General features: G+C 38.2%; 1 protein-coding gene across 1 annotated transcript; it reads right to left on the bottom strand.

The window, feature by feature from the left end:
- Window positions 1–1,232: 1,232 nt before the first annotated feature.
- On the bottom strand, window positions 1,233–18,004 carry GBP4 (guanylate binding protein 4). Its single transcript, XM_003260027.4, has 12 exons — window positions 17,857–18,004; window positions 16,227–16,421; window positions 14,408–14,535; window positions 12,408–12,517; window positions 12,008–12,204; window positions 10,356–10,601; window positions 9,127–9,407; window positions 7,667–7,879; window positions 4,409–4,511; window positions 3,744–3,937; window positions 2,649–2,881; window positions 1,233–1,272 (listed from the first exon to the last, which is right to left on the bottom strand). Exons 1-11 carry the CDS (start codon window positions 17,894–17,896, stop codon window positions 2,666–2,668), a joined length of 1,923 nt encoding a protein of 640 aa, XP_003260075.1. The 5' UTR covers window positions 17,897–18,004; the 3' UTR covers window positions 1,233–1,272; window positions 2,649–2,665.
- Between the last annotated feature and the right edge of the window lie 839 nt (window positions 18,005–18,843).

The raw sequence follows: 18,843 nt of genomic DNA, 5'->3' as shown, positions 1-18,843 counted from the left end.
AGATTTCACATGAAAGGGTCATGATTGATTTGAGCAAGCAGGCAGTACGTGACAGGGGCTGTATGCACCGGTGGTCACAGAGAAACAGAACAAGGCAGGGAGTTTCACAATGTTCTTCTATACAATGTCTGGAATCTATGAATAACATCGGTTTCTAAGTTATGAGTTGATTTTTAACTACTGGGTTTAGGCAAGGCAGGCCCAGGCCTGGTTTCGGGCTTGGCGCTGGGCTGCCTGTCTTGGGTTTTAATTCCTGGTTGTTTTTTCTTAAAACAGGTACTGAGTATCAAACAATATAAAACAATATAAGAAGGTCTCTCTCTTCCCTCAATTCTAGCTGCAAGTTTTGAGCACTAGACAGATGAAATAAATTCCTAAAACGTTGAGTTGAGAAAACAGTTCAATGCTATCCCTATCAAACCACCAATGACAATCTTCACAGAATTAGAAACTACTTTAAAATTCATATGGAACCAAAAAAGGGCTTAGCCAAGGCAATCCTAAACAAAAAGAATAAAGGGGGAGGCATCCAGTTACCAAACTTCAAACTATACTACAGAACTACAGTAACCAAACAGCATGGTATTAGTACAAAAACAGACACATACATAAATGGAACATAACAGAGAGTCCAGAAATAATGCTGTATACCTGCAATCATCTGATCTTGGACAAAGCTGGCAGAAACAAGCAATGGGGAAAGAAGTCCCCATTTAATAAATGGTGCTGGGATTACTGGCTAGCCATATGCAGAAGATTGAAACTGGGCCCCCAGCTTACTCCACATACAAAAATCAACTTAAGAAGGATTAAAGACTTAAATATAAAACATCAAACTATAAAAACTCTGAAAAATAACCTAAGAGATACCATTCTGGACATAAGACTTGGCTAAGATTTCATGATGAAGACAACATAAGCAATTGCAGCAAAAACAAAAACTGACAAATGAGATCTAATTAAATTAAAGAGCTACTGCACATCAAAAGAAACTATTGGCCAGATGTGGTGGCTCACGCCTAAATCCCAGTACTTTGGGAGGCTGAGGCAGGCAGATTGCTTGAGCTCAGTAGTTCAAGACCAGCTTGGGCAACATGGAAAAACCCATCTCCATAAACAAATACAAAAAATTAATTGGGCTTGGGGGTAAGCACCTGTAGTCCCAGCTATGTGGGGGGCTGAGGTGAAAGGACTGCTTGAGCCTGGGAGGTTGAGGCTACAATGACCCATGTTTGTGCTACTGCACTCCAGCCTGGGTGTCAAAGTGGGACCCTGTTTCAGAAAACAAAAACAAAACAAAACAAAACAAAATGAAACAATTAACAAAGTAACAGACAATCTAAAGAACGGTAGAAAATATTTGCCAACTATGCATCCAACAAAGATCTAATATCCAGAATCTATAAGAAGCTTCAAAAAATTTACAAGCAAAAAACGAGCAACCCCATTAAAAAGAAAGTGGGCAAAGAACATGAACACATTTCAAAAGAAGACATATATGCATTTAAAAAGCATATAAAAAATCACTCAACATCACTAATCACTACAGAAATGCATACCATCTCACACCAGTCAGAATGGCTGTTACTAGAAAGTCAATAAATAACAGACGCTGGCACGGTTGTGGAGAAAATGGAACACATACACTGTTGGTGGGAGTGTAAATTAGTTCAGCCACTGTGGAAAGCAGGCTGGTGATTCCTCAAAGAACTCAGAACTACCATTCGACTCAGCAATCCCATTATTCCCAAAGGAATGCATATTCCCAAGGAAATATAAATCATTGTACCATAAGGGAACATGCACGTGTATGTCCACTGTAGCACTGTTCACAATAGCAAAGATATGGAATCAACCTAAATGTGCATTAATAATAGGCTGGATAATGAAAATGTGGTATATACAAACACCACGGAATACTATGCAGCCATAAAAAACAACAAGATCATGTCCTCTGTAGCAATATGGATGGAGCTGAAAGCCATTATCATAAGTAAACTAACACAGGAACAGAAACCAAAATACCACATGTTCTCACTTATAAATGGGGGCCAAACAAAGAGAACACATGGATACCAAAAGGAGAACAAGAGACACTGCAGTCTACTTGAGGGTGGAGGTTTGGAGGAGGGAGAGGATCAGAAAAAAACCTATTGGGTATTATGATTAATAATTGTGTGATAAAATTATCTGCACACCAAACCCCCATGACATGCAGTTTACCTGTGTAACAAACCTGCGCATGTACCCCCGAATCTAAAATAAAACTTAAAAAAAATTAAAAATTGTGGTGCTGCTCTGTTCTCATTAATTGGCAAGAGCTAATCATAACTGAAATTATTTCTGTAACTATAATATAAATTGCAAATGGTTAATGGCTTCTTAATCTTACAGTTGTCTTTTTGCTTTACTTAAATCTTTTCTAGGAATAATGTCACTACTTCTGACTTGTTTCCCATGTTTATAAATTATTAGTTCAATCAAAATTAAGTTTGTTTTTTGTGGATGTCAGGCCCTGGTATTCTTTGATAATCACTTTTTAATTTTAAACTTTTCTTGAATGAAACTGCTATAACACATCTACTTACGAAATGATCAACAGTGTTATGTTATTAAAATAAAATAAACCTCATTTTATATTTTCTTACCTGGAATATTCAGGCTTTTAACTACGTGAGCCAAGATATTTTATCCCTACTCCAAGCAGCTTAGAAGCCCCAGGTAGAGCGACAGTCATTATGTTGCTAGCTATGTCAAAGATCTTTAAAAGCCTTAACTCTTCATTTTCAGTGCTTTCAATTTTTTCTTTCAGTTGATTAATCTCTTTATTTAACTGCTCAGATTTCTTTTGAAATTCTTCCTTAAGCATTTCTTCTTGTATCTATAAAAGGGAAATAGTCCACTTTTGAAAATCTCCAATTTTCTTCAGGAGTCAGAGTTTTGTATTTAACTAATTCAACATTTAAGCACATGTGTCTATTTCTCTATTATCTTAGAAAACTCTTTGATGAATTCGTGTAACATTTCCAGATGATTGGACCTGAATCATGGGAGTGTACATGGTTTACCTTTTGTGACATTCCCTAAGCAACATCTCACTGGAGGCAGAAGGAAATTTTGTTCCAGCACAAAGAATGCCCTTCGAGAGGGAATGCAGGTTTAATTCTAATTAATTCTAATTTCCACTGGTGTTGCATGGCCATGCTCATCTAGCAAATAATGGGGACTGCTGACCCTGTATAAAACATTGGTTGTCAAGCTCCAGGCTGGGACAAGGAATATGTTTTACTCTAGTTGTATAGGATGAATCAGGCAGATACAGAAACAAATGGAGCAATTTGTGATCTTTCAGTATCATTTCATATCAAGCCAAATCTGATACTTTCATCCAGATGGATCTATTTCAGGTACTTTAGATGGTTGTGCCAAAAAGCCCAAGGACTGGTGGACTAAGGTCCTATTTCATTGGGGCACAGTGAGACCATCCTGTAGTCACCACAAACAGCAGCCCGGGACCCTGGGAAATGTCATGTGTACTCTCTAAAGTCTAACATGAAGAAGATGCTGTATTCTTGTAGACTTTCAGGCTTCAGTAGAATTTAGATGTATTTGAGATTTTAGTGAAACATACAACTTTTGTGTTTCCTTCTGGAATCATGACTGTGCCTAAAATTTTGGTCCTTCCTTTCCTAAAGAAGCAGGGCGTTGTCCCTCAGGCACTGCCATGCTTCACTGAGACTCACCTTCAGCTTGTGTTTTAGCAGCCTTTCATGCTCTCTGAGAAGGTTTTCCCTTTCCTCCTCCAACTTCTTCTCCATTTGGGCCATGTATTCCTGGAAGCTTCTCTCTTGAGCCTCCATCATTTGCTGCTGCTCCTTCTGTTTTTCTCTTAGCAGCTCCTGTTCCTTCTCAGCTGCTTCCTTCATTGCCCGCTCCGCTATTCCACAAAGGTTTTAGAGAGGGAAGAAAATGACAGTTATTCCTGAGTTCTACCCTCCTGAGCTCAGATCAAACCGACTCAGAGAAAAGCACAAAGGTAAGGGATTGGGAATCTCTGAATTCTCTCACTAGCCATGTCTGGAAGAGAATGTTGAATAATGTGATGCGAAGGCACTGGCTGGAGGTTCAACCCCAATCCCCTTGCGATTTTGAGTAGCAGAGTATACGTTCCATAGTGGGAGGAAGCTCCCTCCTCTATAGCAAGAGAAAGCAAATTCCAAGTATAAAATATATTTTTTAACTATAGTTGCTATGCTGTACATTGGGTATCCAGAACTTATTAATATTTTAACTCAATGTTTGTGACTTTTGGAAGCACCTTTTAACTGGAATATCTTTTGGTGTCATCAGCAAGAAGGCATTGCAGGAAACTCCCAACCCCTCTGACAGCTGAGCCCTGCCCCTGTACCTGCTATGGCCTTCTCTCCAGCAGTGAGGGCTTTGTCTGACTGCAGGATGGATTCCTCTACAACCACCTGTGACTGCAGGAAGTTCTGGAGGACCTCGTTTGCCTGAGGAACCAAGAAAGAGCAAAGACCTGTCAGGCAGCAAAGATCTCATCTTATGATGGCGAAATTATTGTTCGATAAAGTCACAAATCTAACCCTGTAATCTTTGCATAATTCTTAAGATCCCACAGTGGTTTCTTTTCTTCCACAGCCACAAGAAGTCCAAGCTCTTTGTTAAGACATAAAAACCCTGTGCAGCAGCCTCCCTCCTGCCTGTCCAGCCTCCTCTCCCAGGAATGCTGCTCACCACCCATCCCACGGTGCAGACAACGTGACAACATAAACGGGCAGTTCTACAAATACACATTCTCAGTTTTTTGCAGTATTGCACAATCTTTTTCTTCTGTTTGAAAGCTGTGCTACATTTTCTTAACTAGGATAACCTCTATGGATATGTCAGCTAGCATTCCCACTCTGCCCAGAAGCTTTTCCAGGCTGCATTCTGAAATTTGTTCCCACTTTCTTGAGGAATGATTTACAGCTGGAAATTGTGTATATTTAAGTTGTACAGCATGATGTTTGATATATGTATTCATTGTGAAATGATTACTACAATCAAGCCAATTAACATATGTATCACCTCATAGAGTTCTCTTTTCTTTTGTAGAGAACACTTGAGATCTACTCTCTTAGAAAATTCCAAGCAGAATTCTTTTTTTAGCTACAGTCACTATGCTGTACATTAGGTATCCAGAAAGTGTTAATATTATAACTGAATATTTGTTACTTTTGATCAATATCTCCCCTTTTCCGCACCTCTCTGCCCTTGGTAACCACCATTCAGCTCTCTGTTAACATGAGTTCACCATTTTTTTTCTCATTCACATAAAAGTGAGTCACGCCATATTTGTCTCTCTGAGTCTGGCTTATTTCACTAAATCTAAATTCCTGGAGGTTCACTGATGTTGCCACAGTGTCAGGATTTCCTTCATTTTAAGGCTAAATCATATTTTATTATATATGTATATATACACATACCTATACACACACACATATACATGTATGTATATCACATTTTCTTCATGTGTTTATCTGTGGATAAACAAAACTTGTTTTTATATCTTGGCTATTATGAATAATGCTGGAATGAATAGGAGTACAAATATCTCTTTAAGATTGTGGTTTTGTTTCTCTCGGAAATATACCACGAGTCCACCAAAAGCTGTTAAAACTAAGTTTAGTAAAGTTGCAGGATGCAAAATTAACATACAAAATCAGTTACATTTCTATACACTAACAAAATATTATATGAAAGATAAGAAAATTACATTTACAATAGCATAAGAAATAAAATACTTACAAATAAATTTAACCAAGGAGGTGAAAACTGTGCACACTGAAAACTATAAAATGTTGAAGAAAGAAATTAAAGAAGATATAAAATAAATGGAGAGATATCCCATGTTCACTAATTAGAAGAAATAATATTGTTAAGATGTCCATACTACCCCAAATTATCTGTAGATTTAATGCAACCTCTATCAAATTTCCAGCGACATTTTTCACAGAAATAAGAAAACCAATTCTAAAATTCATATAGAAACAAAAAAGATCCTGAATAGCCACAGTTTACAGCTATCTTGAGTGACAAAAACAAAGCTGGAGGTATTGAATTACCTGATTTAATAATCTGCTACAAAACTATGGTAATCGAATAGCATAGTACTGGCATAAAAACAGAAAAACAAACCCACAGAACAGAACAGAGAGCCAGGGAGTAAATTTACATATATATATGACCAAGTAATTTTCAACAAATGTGATAAGAGTACAATGGGAGAAAGGATAGTCTCTTCAACAAATGGTGCAGGGAAAATTGGATATTCAAAATGATAAAGCTGGAACTTTATCTTACACTATACAGAAAAATCAGCTAAAAACAGATTAAAGATTTAACCATAAGACCAGAAATCATAAAACTCCAAGAAGAAAACAGAGGGGAAATGCTCCTTGATATTGGCCTTGGCAGCAGTCTTTTGGATTTGACATCAAAAGCACAGGCAACAAGTGCAAAAATAAGTGGGACTACATCAAACTAAAAATTTCTGCAGAGCAAATAAAATAATCAATAAAATGCAAAAGAATTTTCTTCCATACAGAATGGAAGAAAACACTTGCACACCATAAATCTGATAAGGAGTTAATATCTAAAATACAAAAGGAAATCATATAACTAAATAGCAAAAATAAACCCTCAAAAAACCAATAAACATATTAAAAAATGAGCGAAGAACCTAAATAGACTTTTGTCAAAAGAAGACCTGGCCAACGGGTATTTGAAAGCATGGTCAACATCACCAATCATCAGGGAAATGCAAATCAAAACCACAGTGACATTTTATCTCACACATTTTAGAATGATAATTATCCAATAGTCAAAAGATAACAAGTGTTGGCAAAGATATGGAGAAAAGGGAATTCTTGGAAACTGTCTGTAGGAACAGAAATTGGTATAGTCCCCATGGAACACAGGACAAAAGTTTCCTCAAAAGGAAAAATTCTGAGTTTCCAATGGCTGTCAAGTACATAGGTCAGCCCTACCAGCTCCACCACTTGCTGGCTGTGTTGTCTTAGGCACTTTATTAACCTCTCCATGCATTACATTTCTCAACTGCCTATGTGGACGATAGTGGTACCTAATTTACATTATTCTGAGAATCAAACTGATAATCCAACAAAATCACTTCCTCTGATATAGGAAGTGAATTCTCAGTGTGTGTGAACCACTCTGTTGATCATAATCATCATCATCATCATCATTATCATATTAGTACATACCAGTACGATAACCGTAATTGTACCCTATCCAGTTGAATATTAATTTGTCCATCTCAGGTAAGATAATACACTTCTGAAAACATAGTTGTTTGTTTCATAAGGTATCCTCTGTACTTAGCACAAAAACTATCCCATTAATTAATAAATATAATAAATGGGTTGTTTCATCTGGATTCATGATGTTAAATCCTCTTGGAGAAGAAATATTTCTGATTTCTTAAGAGTGTCTAACTAATTGTGGATTTAAATACTAAAAAAAAAATAGCATCATGTTCTGCTTCCTCTCCACAAATGGTGCTATATTCTTAGATTTTCAGAAGGGGCAACAAAAACCCTCTGACTGTCCTCTGTTATCCATCCCCCATTCCCCTTTTCCTCACCTTAACTCCTTTTCTGGGCACTAGCTTATAGTCCCGCTCAACCTGTTTCTTTTCTTCTAAGTAGAGATTGTGTCCTCCAGGAACAGAGAAAATTCCTCTCAAAATGCTTTCTGTCAGGTGCTCTGAAAGCCGCTTAAGCTCAGCCTGGCAATATTTGGCAGATGCCTCTTCATTCTGCAGCACAAAATCTTCCTTCTTTTTCTCTATGGTGTCCTGCCAGAAAAATGTAGGGAAAACAGTAGAAAGAAGCTGTTAGAAGGGAAGGTCCAACTGTGATCCTCTTGGAAGAAGTAGTCTGAAGGCCTCAGAGTGGACTGGGATATGGTGTAGACCAAGAGTCACAAGAATGATTTTGTTCCCAACTATGTGATCATTTATCTGTGTGACCTGTGGAAAGCCCTTTAACCCCCCAGGGGTCAGGCTCAATATCTATAAATTTATGTGGCTAGAAGACACAAACTCTCTGGTTCTTTTGGGTATAGTATGATTAATACAGATTCAACCTCCAGTAATGAGCAGTAAGAAGTTGAATTCTGGCTTGAAGCAAAATTTCCCCAGAAAACATAAGTTGCTATGTATAAAAAATATACATATGGCAAATCAACTTCCCAGTAATGAATTAAGCATATTCTGATGAGAAAAATGAACCATCTGTGTATTTCTTCAATGAGAGTTTGAATATGTGAGGATACACGAACAGAATTTTCTTTTGTTTGTATTTGTAAGTTACAATCCAGTTGCATTTTATCATTATGAATTAAGAGATTATTGTCACTTTTAGGTCAGTCTGAGACAGACTGAAAGACAAACTTTCTTTGTCTTTGCCTACGGTAAGTAGATTTAAGATGTCCCTAAGGTTTCTCACTCCTTGGTACCCACACCTGCATAGTTCCTGGGCCTATGAATATGATGGATACTAATCCTGTGATTAGATTATGTTGTGTAGCACAAGTTGATTTTGAGAAATGGAGTGTGCCCTGCTGGGCATGACCTAATCACATGAGCCCCTTAAAAGTGGTTTTCTCTAGCTGGTGTGAGAAGAGGAATTCAGTGAAATTAGAAACATAAGAATTTCATGCATCATTGCTGACTTGAAGATGGATGGGTTTACCCAGAGCCTCTATGTGAAGTCTAAGCCCCTTTGACACCTTGTTTTCAGCCTGTGGCACACTGAGCAGAGTACACAGACACCCTGACAAGGACTTCTGACCTACATAACTATGAGCTAATAATGTGTGTTGTTTTAAGCTGCTAAACTCATGATAATTTCTTTTGCAGCAATAGAAAAAAAAGTGACAATCCTCTAGAAGAAGGGTGACCTATAGCCCATAAAGCCATGTTATTAACAAGAACCATGGTCTTTCCACAATGGTAAGGAGATGAACCATGGGGTCAAAAAGCTACACTTTATGCATCATTTCAGAAAGGCAGAAATCAGGAAGGATAAATGCTAAAAGTACCACAAGCTTCTTCTGGAATTCATGGTTTTCATCCTTGAAGGAGTGCTCCATGAAGACTGCAATGGCTTCCCTCTCACAGGCTGCATGCACGTCCAGCAGCTCCTGGAGCATGTCTGTGGGGAGCCTCAGTTGCTGGGCCATCTGCTGGCTATAGTGGTCGGCTGCCCTCTGCACAGCCGCTGGGTTCTCAAGCTGGGCCAGTGCTGTCACTGCATTCTCCAGACAAGGTACTGCTCCACTGTTGATGGCATCTACATAAGTCACCACCAGAGTCCCCAGCCCTGAATCACATATATTTAGGGAAAATTTACAGTTCTCACTCATTATTTATACAAGTTTTAAGATTCAGCATTCTAAAAATTACAAAAATTCTAATTATCTTGAAGTTTCTTATCACTCCTCTTCTTCATTCTCTTCCTCTTCCTTTTTCATCTTCCTCTATGAATTCAACTCTTTATAATAACATACCTATTTTTCCTATTCACTCTTTTTTATGGCTCTTGGATTCACATTACAAAATTAAATTACTTATTGCAACCAATATGTTTTTGTGTTTTATGGAAAAATACATTTCCATTTAAATACCATATAAATGAGTTTGTTATGCAGGGAAAGTAAGTTATATAATTTGTGAGTCCTACTTCCAAATAAAAATGCAAGTCCCCTCATTTCTTATTCTTTACAAGGGAACTTGCATTTTTATTTGGAGACAATAAATTTTTATTTGAAGACAGTAACATAAACCACTGAACCAAGCATGGGCCCATCTCACCATAGGGAGTGGACGACTACACAGGTTGCATGCCATGAAGCCAGCCCTGTACTTAATATGACATTTAAATTTGTTTCTCAAACTCTCAATGAGCTTGCATGGAACTCACGGCCTGATGTTGATTTCCTGACTAAAGTAAATTTGTAAAATATATCATATCTCTTCACTGAGAAACACTAATCCTATAGGACTTCCTCATCATGCAGATTTCTCTCCTTAGGAGTTTGTGTTTATGCCATTAGTGTATTAATTTTGTGAGATATATTGGGCCTCAAGAAAGTTTCATATGAGTAAACTTTAATTAAGAAACATTCATTTCTATGTGTGCAATGAACGTCTCCTTCTCTGCATTCCTATACAGAAGCAAACAATATTATTGAAAAACTTGCAGAGTCATTACAGCTTCAACACACCCTGGACCACAGACAGACATGCTTTGGGACAAAAAAAGACTCACGCTTTCCAGTGACAATGATTCCCTCTCTCAGGGTCTTGGTCTTTGCATGGGTGAAGATATAAGAACAGAAGTTGTCTGATTGCATCAGGAAATGCCTTTCCAGATTTTCTTCTGGCACTTCGTCCATACGATTTAAATATTGTTTGTCATTTGTAGGCCGGTCAAAGACAAAGCACTTCTGTTCCGGGAAGAAATGCCTGATACACTCTCTAGGCATGTTCGAAGTTTGAATTTTGGGATTCTTGCCTGTGGAATTGTAAAAAAGGGTGCTCATTGAAGAGACAGCCTGCAGGCAAGGGGGCTGAGGACTTTTCCAGGGATCTTTGCATCCCTGCATCTCCCCTGCCTTGTAAACCTTGTTTTATGCAATCGTACAAAACAGCCTTGTGCTAATCCAATGAAGGCATGGAAAATCCATTTTTGTACAGGAGCGAGAGTCAGGAAAGAACTCTTGGAGAGGAAGGGAAGACATCTACCACAAAATGAAGAAACTTATGACTGGTTTCCTTGGCTTTTGTATGCTAGCCGGTAGACTATGTATTAAATGTTTTTGAATGATTAATTAAATGGAGCAGTTGTCAGAAATACTTTCTGATGTTACAGTCCTATGTCAGAAGTGAAACATGGGCCCTAAATTAAAGCAATGCTAGAAATAAGAATAATATGTTTCTTAGAAAAACATCATGAAGGTGAATGATACCCAAGTCAGTAATAAAAATAAAAAGTATTTCAAAACCAGAATCCCAAATTACAAACATCATAAATATGTTTAGAGTTTCCTTTATCTGGAAAATCCAGAGTAAAGTTAATCCAGATATAACTTGGAGACCTCATCACCTTTCAATGTCAGATTATATTAGGCCTCACATTGTCTTGCAGAGGGATTCTGTGGTATTTATCAGTTATTCAAAACAAATGTTTGTTGAAAGGATGAATAAATGAACAAAGATGGATATTGATTGTAGGTGCCAACAGGTATCCACTCTGCTAAATATAATCTGTTTAACAAATGTATAATAGATTGGCAACATATTTTATGAAGCTGTAGAATGAAGTAGGTGATGTTATGAAAATAGTAAAATGAAGGATTTGACAGTCTTACTAGAAGCATATGTCAGTGTTTTTTTTTTTTTTTAACTTCCTGAATCGTTTGCTGTATAAATCTCCTTTTTCTCTAAAGGATGTAACTATCCAGGCTAATTAAATAGACAGAGTGAAATATATTTCCAAAGTTAGATCATTTGACTTCTTGTGATTCTGTGTTTACCAGCTTCCAAGCTTATTAGTTAACTTCTCCAAATAGAATAGGAGGAGCACTTCAAGCTAATAAGTAACACAAATATATGAGTCTTAGGATGTGATAATATTAATTGTAATCTTCAATATATTTTTAATGGTACTTATTGGTCTAAAAAGATTTGATAGAACTTTGAGTTTTAAATTTCCTCAATGAATTTGAACCTCAGCCTCTGGGAAATTTCAAGTAAAAATAACCACAAAAATCATAATCACTTGTCAATCACCAACCACCACAAGCATGGGCCTCAAATCAATCCAGTCCAATGTAAACATTTGTGTCAGGTGCTGAATAGCGGTCTTAGTTGATCCCACCCCCTACTGAACCTCCCCACATCCAGGCCATGCTCTGATACCTGGAATCAGCTTCAAGGCATTCTCCAGGTACTCATCTTCTGTGATGGGGTGTCCATCTAACTTTAGTTCCAGGGTAAAATCCCGAACAGTCCAAATAAAGTCTGGAAAGAAACTCACAAACTCGCTGGAGTCCTCAACTTCATCAGGTCTGGGGCACGATTTTGCCCTGATTAGCTCTGCTAGCTCAGTCACGTAGCTGGGATCTCAGCTAAGGAACGAGTAGCACCCTACACCATCATTTCCACATCTCACTTAGAAACAAGTTTTATACACGTTCCCTTTTGCACTGTTTCTCTTCTTACTCAACCAGGACAACTGAGTCACAGCAAAGAAGACACAGTATCCATTTCCATTCCCCTAAACTCCACAAAACCTGCTCTTCACTTCCCAGAAGGATACTGCAGCTGCTCCAGGGCCTGGTGGTTGATGGTGCTCATGCTGTTGTAGACAAAGCTGCTGCTTAGAAGCACAGCCAGGGCAAAGATCCATGAGTCATTCTTAGGGTCACCCTAGAAAGCATATAAAGCAAAAGACTTAGGAGTATTCTCTTCATTCATTCATTCATTCATTCATTCATTTGGTTGTTCATTAGCTATTTCAGCTGTATGATTGTTTAATAATAGGGTAAATAACAAATTTTGAAGCCAATGCTGAATTCAAACTTCATATTTAGATTTTTACATTAATCCTTTTCAGGCTATTGGTTCATTTAGCAGAAATGAATGACATTGTCAATGTGAGTAACATATTCAGTAAAGTGCCTAGAACATAATAGGTGCCAAGTAATCAGCGTGCAATTATTCCATTGCAATTTTGTTCTCACTCATGGCATATTAAGGCCACAAATGCTATTCAGTTAAGTTCAAAAACTCTACATTGTGCATCTGACAAAATGCAGACCCTGAATTTGGTTTTGTGGATATAAAGTTCCTCACGACAGTCCCTGCCCTCAGGAAGATGACTTTCTGGTGCAGCAGATAAACATGTCAATACACAAATTCAATCAGAATAATAATCATGGCTGGGGGAGGAAAACCCAAAGTTATAAAGTACAAAACAAATAAAAAGAAGGGAGGGGGAGGCACATAAATGTGAATACTTACTCTGTGAATTCAGGAGCAAGAAGTGATTATGTTTGACAGGCATATGAAGGCAGCAGTTTGAAAATAGTTGCACTTCAAAAAGTTGATAGAGTGTGGACTTGTGAAGAAGGACGGATAAAGAAGGTGGAAAGATCAATAGAAGCCAAGTCAGAATTGTCAGAGTATGGTCATAAAAGGGCATTACACAGTTATTTCATTTGCCTGAAGCAGTGAGTATGCATGTTGGTGAAGTGGAAGAGGTGGCTGGAAACAAGATTCATGGCAAGACATGAAAGGGTTTTTAAAGAAATTTAGATGGTCCCAAATCACATTACAAGTTCTAAGGTCAGCTAGTAGTTCTGCTGCTGCCATCAGTTTATATTTTGATGTGTTTTGATCGCTTGACAAATGTAATTAGACAAAAAGAAGTTTATGAAAACTACAACATATTAAGAATAAATGTTTCACTTTGATATTACACGAAGAGAATAATTCAGACCTTTAATACTGAAATTTAAAGTTCAGAATTGCTAAGTCGGTGCTTCCTTCCCTCAACTCCCTTTTTTCAATAATGGAAGCCAAAGATCTACTGCTGCTACTTTCAATTCAGACTTAAGACTAATACAAATAAGAAGAATGGACTGATTGCACCTAACACTTTAAGACAAAATACCTAAAGTTATCTCACTTACAATATTCTTTGTGGGTCTAATTCATGCTATTAAAGAAGTCAGTGGAGAATTAATCTCCAAAGCTCAGAGAGTTGAACCAAAATGTTAGTGATAAAACTAATGCTTTTCTGAAAACTACTGAAATAGATTCCTTCACTAAAACCCTATTTTTTCATGGTCCCCTCCTCCAACCCCACACACCTGAAATAGTAGATCCCATTGTTCCCATGGTTTACAACTTTCTCCAACAAGCCTTCTCTAAGTTGAATGACTGAACTAGTTTCTTACTTTTTGCATCGGTGAAACCCTGTACTTATCATACCCCATATTTCTTGTCTTCACAACTAGGCTCTTGGCCTTTACCTTGTTTACTGTTTTATCTGTAGTACTTAGTACAGAGCCCTGGAATTCATCTCTTCAATACATATTTATTAAATTGTATCATTCACTCCAGTGTTAAAAATAAGAAGATCTACTCTTAAATATGCCTCAATATTTAAAATTAAGGAAGTCTGAGGAAACAGAATTTAGCTTCGTTATTCATAATTAGATTTGAGTTTACAGAGATAAGTACAGAAGTTGAAGGGAGCTGAAAAAATTAAAAGATGAGAGGTCAACCATGAGTGGTGAAGATTCTCTGCCTTACCTTTTCCACATCACCCAGGCCCTCGGTGTCCAGAAGGACCAGGGTGTGGTTTGGCTTAGAGGGGTGGGGCACACACCACATCCAGATGCCCTTAGTTACAGACTGCACCGTGGAGCCCAGAGGGAAGCCTGCAGGGAAGAGGAAAAATAACAAACACTAACAGTGGATAGACCAGGATGTCCTGGAGTTACACCGGTTAAACTTGTAGGAATGTTTAAGTGGCTGGCAGGGGAAAAGGGTTGTTTCCATCTCAGGCAGGACAACTAATCTGATCTTTATATGTATGAAGAATTTTCTCAAACTTGTTTTCTTTCTTAAAGTTGTTTAGTAGACAGAGGTTCAATCCCTAATGGTGCCGAGCTGCTGAGCCAGAGAGGAAGTAGGACATTAGGGGGAAGAAACGGCTGCATGGTCTTTCTTTAAAAACAGAAGCACCTAACAGAGCCATAGGTAGATTGTCTTAAAAGTCAGTAAGAACCAAAAGAGAAACCTGGTAGGAAAAACTAATTTTAAAAAAAAAGCCTTCACAAAATAAGAAATGAAAATGGCAATTATTATGTGGAAAGGTACTTAAACTTATTCATAGTGAAATAAATGGCATGCAACAATACATTCTACAGGGCAGCACAAGTTAAAAGGCTTTGTGTTACTGAATTTTTCAAAGGATGTAAAATTCTCAATTACTGCTAATAAGCATGTAAATTCCATTTGAATCTTGAAAAGATATTCGACTTTATCTAGAAATTTTATGTACTCTCTGATTCAGAAATCCCACTTCTGAGCATATTACACAAGGGAAGATTTTGTACATGTGCACCAGGATATAAATAATAGAGTATTAATGACAGCCTTATTCATTAAAGATAAAAACTGGAAAAATACCAATTTTCAACAATAAATAAATGTACTGTCCTTCGGTAGTGGCATACTGTCTGAGGGTATAAATAATGGGTACATACAGTAACTAGAGAAAACTTATAAACTTCTTATTGAGCAAAAGAAGCAAGACATCCAAAAATACACACAATATAATTTCCTTTATGTAAAGTTTAAAAGCAGACCAAACTAAACTATTTTTTAGAATGCATATATATTATGTAGAACCATTTTTAAAAACCAAGAGTCAAAGAAGTGTGCCCTGAAAACAAAAACACTGGTGAGTTCTAGTGAAGGTATGACAGGGTATGATTTTTGGATGTTTAGGTTTGGTAATGTTTTATTTCTTGATCTGGAGAGTGATTTCTCATGTATTCACTTTATATTTATTAACTTCACTGTACAGGTATGTTGCACATACTCTTCTTTATGTGTCATAGTTCACATATTAGAAACACTAACTAGAAGGGAATATAATTTATCAAAGTTTTGCCATGAAATGAAGCAAAAAATTAGAAATGGTAGCCCAATTTAAATAGAGGATACACAAGAATTATAATGCCTGTCCTTCTTCATATTTGTTTTTTAAAACAGGATCTATTAAACCATATTTGTGTACTATTTGAAGTGACCAGGTATCCTACACAAAAGTGATGAATGAGAAAGAAAGGGAATAATTGCTGGGGCTGAGCCCCTGAAGAGGTGAGTGTAGATGGGATCAAGAAGACCCACGGAACGGATCTTTCGATAGGGTTGAGATGATTCTTTACTATTGGACTAAAGAGTGATATATATTTGAGATTGTAAATTTAGTGGTGAGAATTAGAAGTTTTCTTCATTGGGAGAAGTCATGCCCTTCTTTAGGATGACCCTAGAGGGGGTGTGATCAGTTGTGTTATCACTGGTTCCAAGTAAATGGCTCCTGTCCTAGGACCACACTCACCATGGCTCTTTCCTGCAAGACGATTCATGAGATAGGATTTTCCTGTGCGGTATAGACCTACAATGGCCACCACCACCGCGGGCTGAGAAATCTTGTCAAGAATCTCTAATGCCTTTGAATTCACTGTCAGCTGCTCTTCCTGGTTTTCCACTAGACAAATGGGGGCCATCATGATGGATTCAGATTCTGGATAACCTGTAACCCAGAAAAAACACTCAGTAGAATACAAGATCTTGAAGTCATCTCTAAGGGCTACCTAAGGCACATACATATTAGCTTTTTGCTTGTGGAATGGCATATAAAATTTCTACATTTTGTACGTTTCTAATGGAAAAATACTTAGTTTAGCATATCAAGGACTAGTACGGATCTGTTCTGTGCATTATTTATGATTCTTACAAGAACGCTAAAAATGCCTTGTCAAGGTGATGCATAAAATAAACAGAATAAGAAAATCAAGGCACTGATGACAGAGCCACAGGATCAGTAAACTCTTGGAATAAATAGGGGCAGGATGTTACATAAAGGAGATGAGGAGTGGTTAGAAAAGGCTGCAGGCATTCCAGAAGAATTTGCTCTCTCATTAATTTAATAAAGAGTATTGCGTACCTACCATGTGCTAATTAACACCATTCTAGATTCTCAGCAACAAGCAAGGAACATAATTGATACAAACTTCTGCCTCTTGGAGCTCTATTTGTTGTAACCGAGCGAGTTACAGAGAAACGCCACACTCTGAGACCAATTCAGGAGTCCTTTATTAGCCGGCGACCGAGAGACGGCTAGTGCTCAAAATTCTCTCAGCCGGAAGAAGGGGTTAGATTTTCTTTTATACTTTGGTTTAGAAAGGGGAGGTTGGGGGAGAGGGTCTAGTTAAAACAATCTTACAGAAGTAAAGTAGGCAAAAAGTTAAAAGGATAAATGGTTACAGGAAAGTAAACAGTACTAGGTGCAAGGGCTTTAAGTCTGTCACAAGGTGATAGAAGCAGGGCTTTGGGCTTTATCAACCAGACACAAATGCGGGGCCTCTGGGTGCTATTAACCGGGCGAATGACTGGGAACTGCGGGTATAGCTTGCCACAGTTCCTCATCAGTTAATTGCATTCTTGGATGTGCTGGGAGTCAGCTTGCACAAGTTAAGTCCCTGAGGAAGCGGGTGGGTAAGGGGCTGCAAGTGAAGGAGCCAAGATGGAGACTGTCTGGCTCTCTTAGCTAAGGGAGAGTCAACTGAGATTAAAACAAGGTAGGGTATCACATATTCTAGTGGGGGACAGAAAAGTAATAAAACAAACAAGCAAAACCTGTGTATATGTATACTAGATGATGGTATTTTGCAGGAGAAAATGCCGCAGCTCTGGGAGGAAGCCCGAGGAGGAGCAGCGCATCCTGGAGACACCGGCGCGCCTCTGGTCGCCGCCTGTGGGCCACCTGGAGACGCTGGGCCGCAGGGAGCAAAGGGCTCAGGGGTTCAAGCAGCATCAGGCTTCCCCGCGAGGTTCCTCCACTGCCTTTATTACCCGCCAGTGTGAAGTCTCCACTCTCCCCGTGTGCAGTCTGCGCTTGGGAATTTTTTGTTGTTTGTTCTTTAACCCAAATATACTTGAAAGGTAAAGCTTAGGAGCAAACTTACCTGGTTTGGGCACTGCAGCGTGAGGAGTTCTCTCACCCATTGCTCTGTCCTCCTGCGTCTGGATCCTCGAGAAACGGACTGTTCTTAGAAGCTGAAAGTCCAGCCGGATTTACAGACATCCAGATAAGAGTCTGTGAGAAACGAAATTGAAAGGACATACACTTTGTGGGGAGTTGACTGTTGGGGTTTTTCCTGTTTATCAAGACAGGAAACTGTCCTAACACAATTTTTCTGTTAATTTGATCTGGGTTTTTCCTTCCCACAGCAGGTTCAATATTACACTAAACTTCATTCAGGACAAAAGGATTCTTCCCTAGCACAGAAATGCAGGAATATGGTATTAGGGTTTCAACACCAGTTGATGGACTGGCTATTGCCCTAAATGCTGTTATCCATGACTAGAGCATTTGTTACATTTATCTTTCTGAACAGTTATTGATCAATGGCTATTTTCCTACCAACAATAGAAAACACGTGTTTATTAAGCCCTCATCCTCTGCCAGCATTATAGAAGTGTGTATCATAGAGGTATTTAGTCCCCAATTTGATATAATCATCATGTCTCAACTTTTAAGTACGGAGCTAAATTGGATGACACAGATGGTCATTGCTCAAAGGAAGCTGAAATACTCCTGTCATTTGTATGTTCATAAACACTTGCAAAATACTTCCTAAGACTTCTCTAATCCTCAGGATGACTTCATGGACAGCTATTATAATAAAGAGCTCCTAGTAGAGGGAATTGAAGTTTACAGATGTTAAGTAATTTATCCAAGTTCCCTTTAGTGGTGGTAGAGTAGGGTGCCAGGGCATAGTGGAAAGGGCATGGTGTCAGAGTCCTGAATTCAAGTTCCACCATCTCCATTATTTCCTAACTGTGTTACCTTGGACAGATTTCTTAAATATATCTGAGCCTGTTTTTGATGTCTCTTGGCTTTGACACAGGGTTCTTGATGGTTTTAAATCAGTAAGTGTGGAAGTGTCTGG

The sequence above is a fragment of the Nomascus leucogenys genome, chromosome 12, assembly GCF_006542625.1.
Source record: "Nomascus leucogenys isolate Asia chromosome 12, Asia_NLE_v1, whole genome shotgun sequence".
Classification (NCBI taxonomy): Eukaryota; Metazoa; Chordata; class Mammalia; order Primates; family Hylobatidae; genus Nomascus; species Nomascus leucogenys.
Note: the sequence above shows the minus strand (reverse complement) of the source record. Positions and strands in the feature narration are given on the sequence as shown.

What these genes read in the sequence shown, in the direction of transcription:
- GBP4 (XM_003260027.4), bottom strand. Translation starts at nt 17,896, where the DNA reads ATGGGTGAGAGAACTCCTCACGCTGCAGTGCCCAAACCAG. An exon ending in TGCCCAGAAAAGGAGTTAAG is followed by an intron (nt 4,512 to 7,666) that starts GTGAGGAAAAGG and finishes TTGGTTCCTCAG; the next exon opens with GCAAACGAGGTCCTCCAGAA. An exon ending in TGGAGAGAAGGCCATAGCAG is followed by an intron (nt 3,938 to 4,408) that starts GTACAGGGGCAG and finishes TTTGTGGAATAG; the next exon opens with CGGAGCGGGCAATGAAGGAA.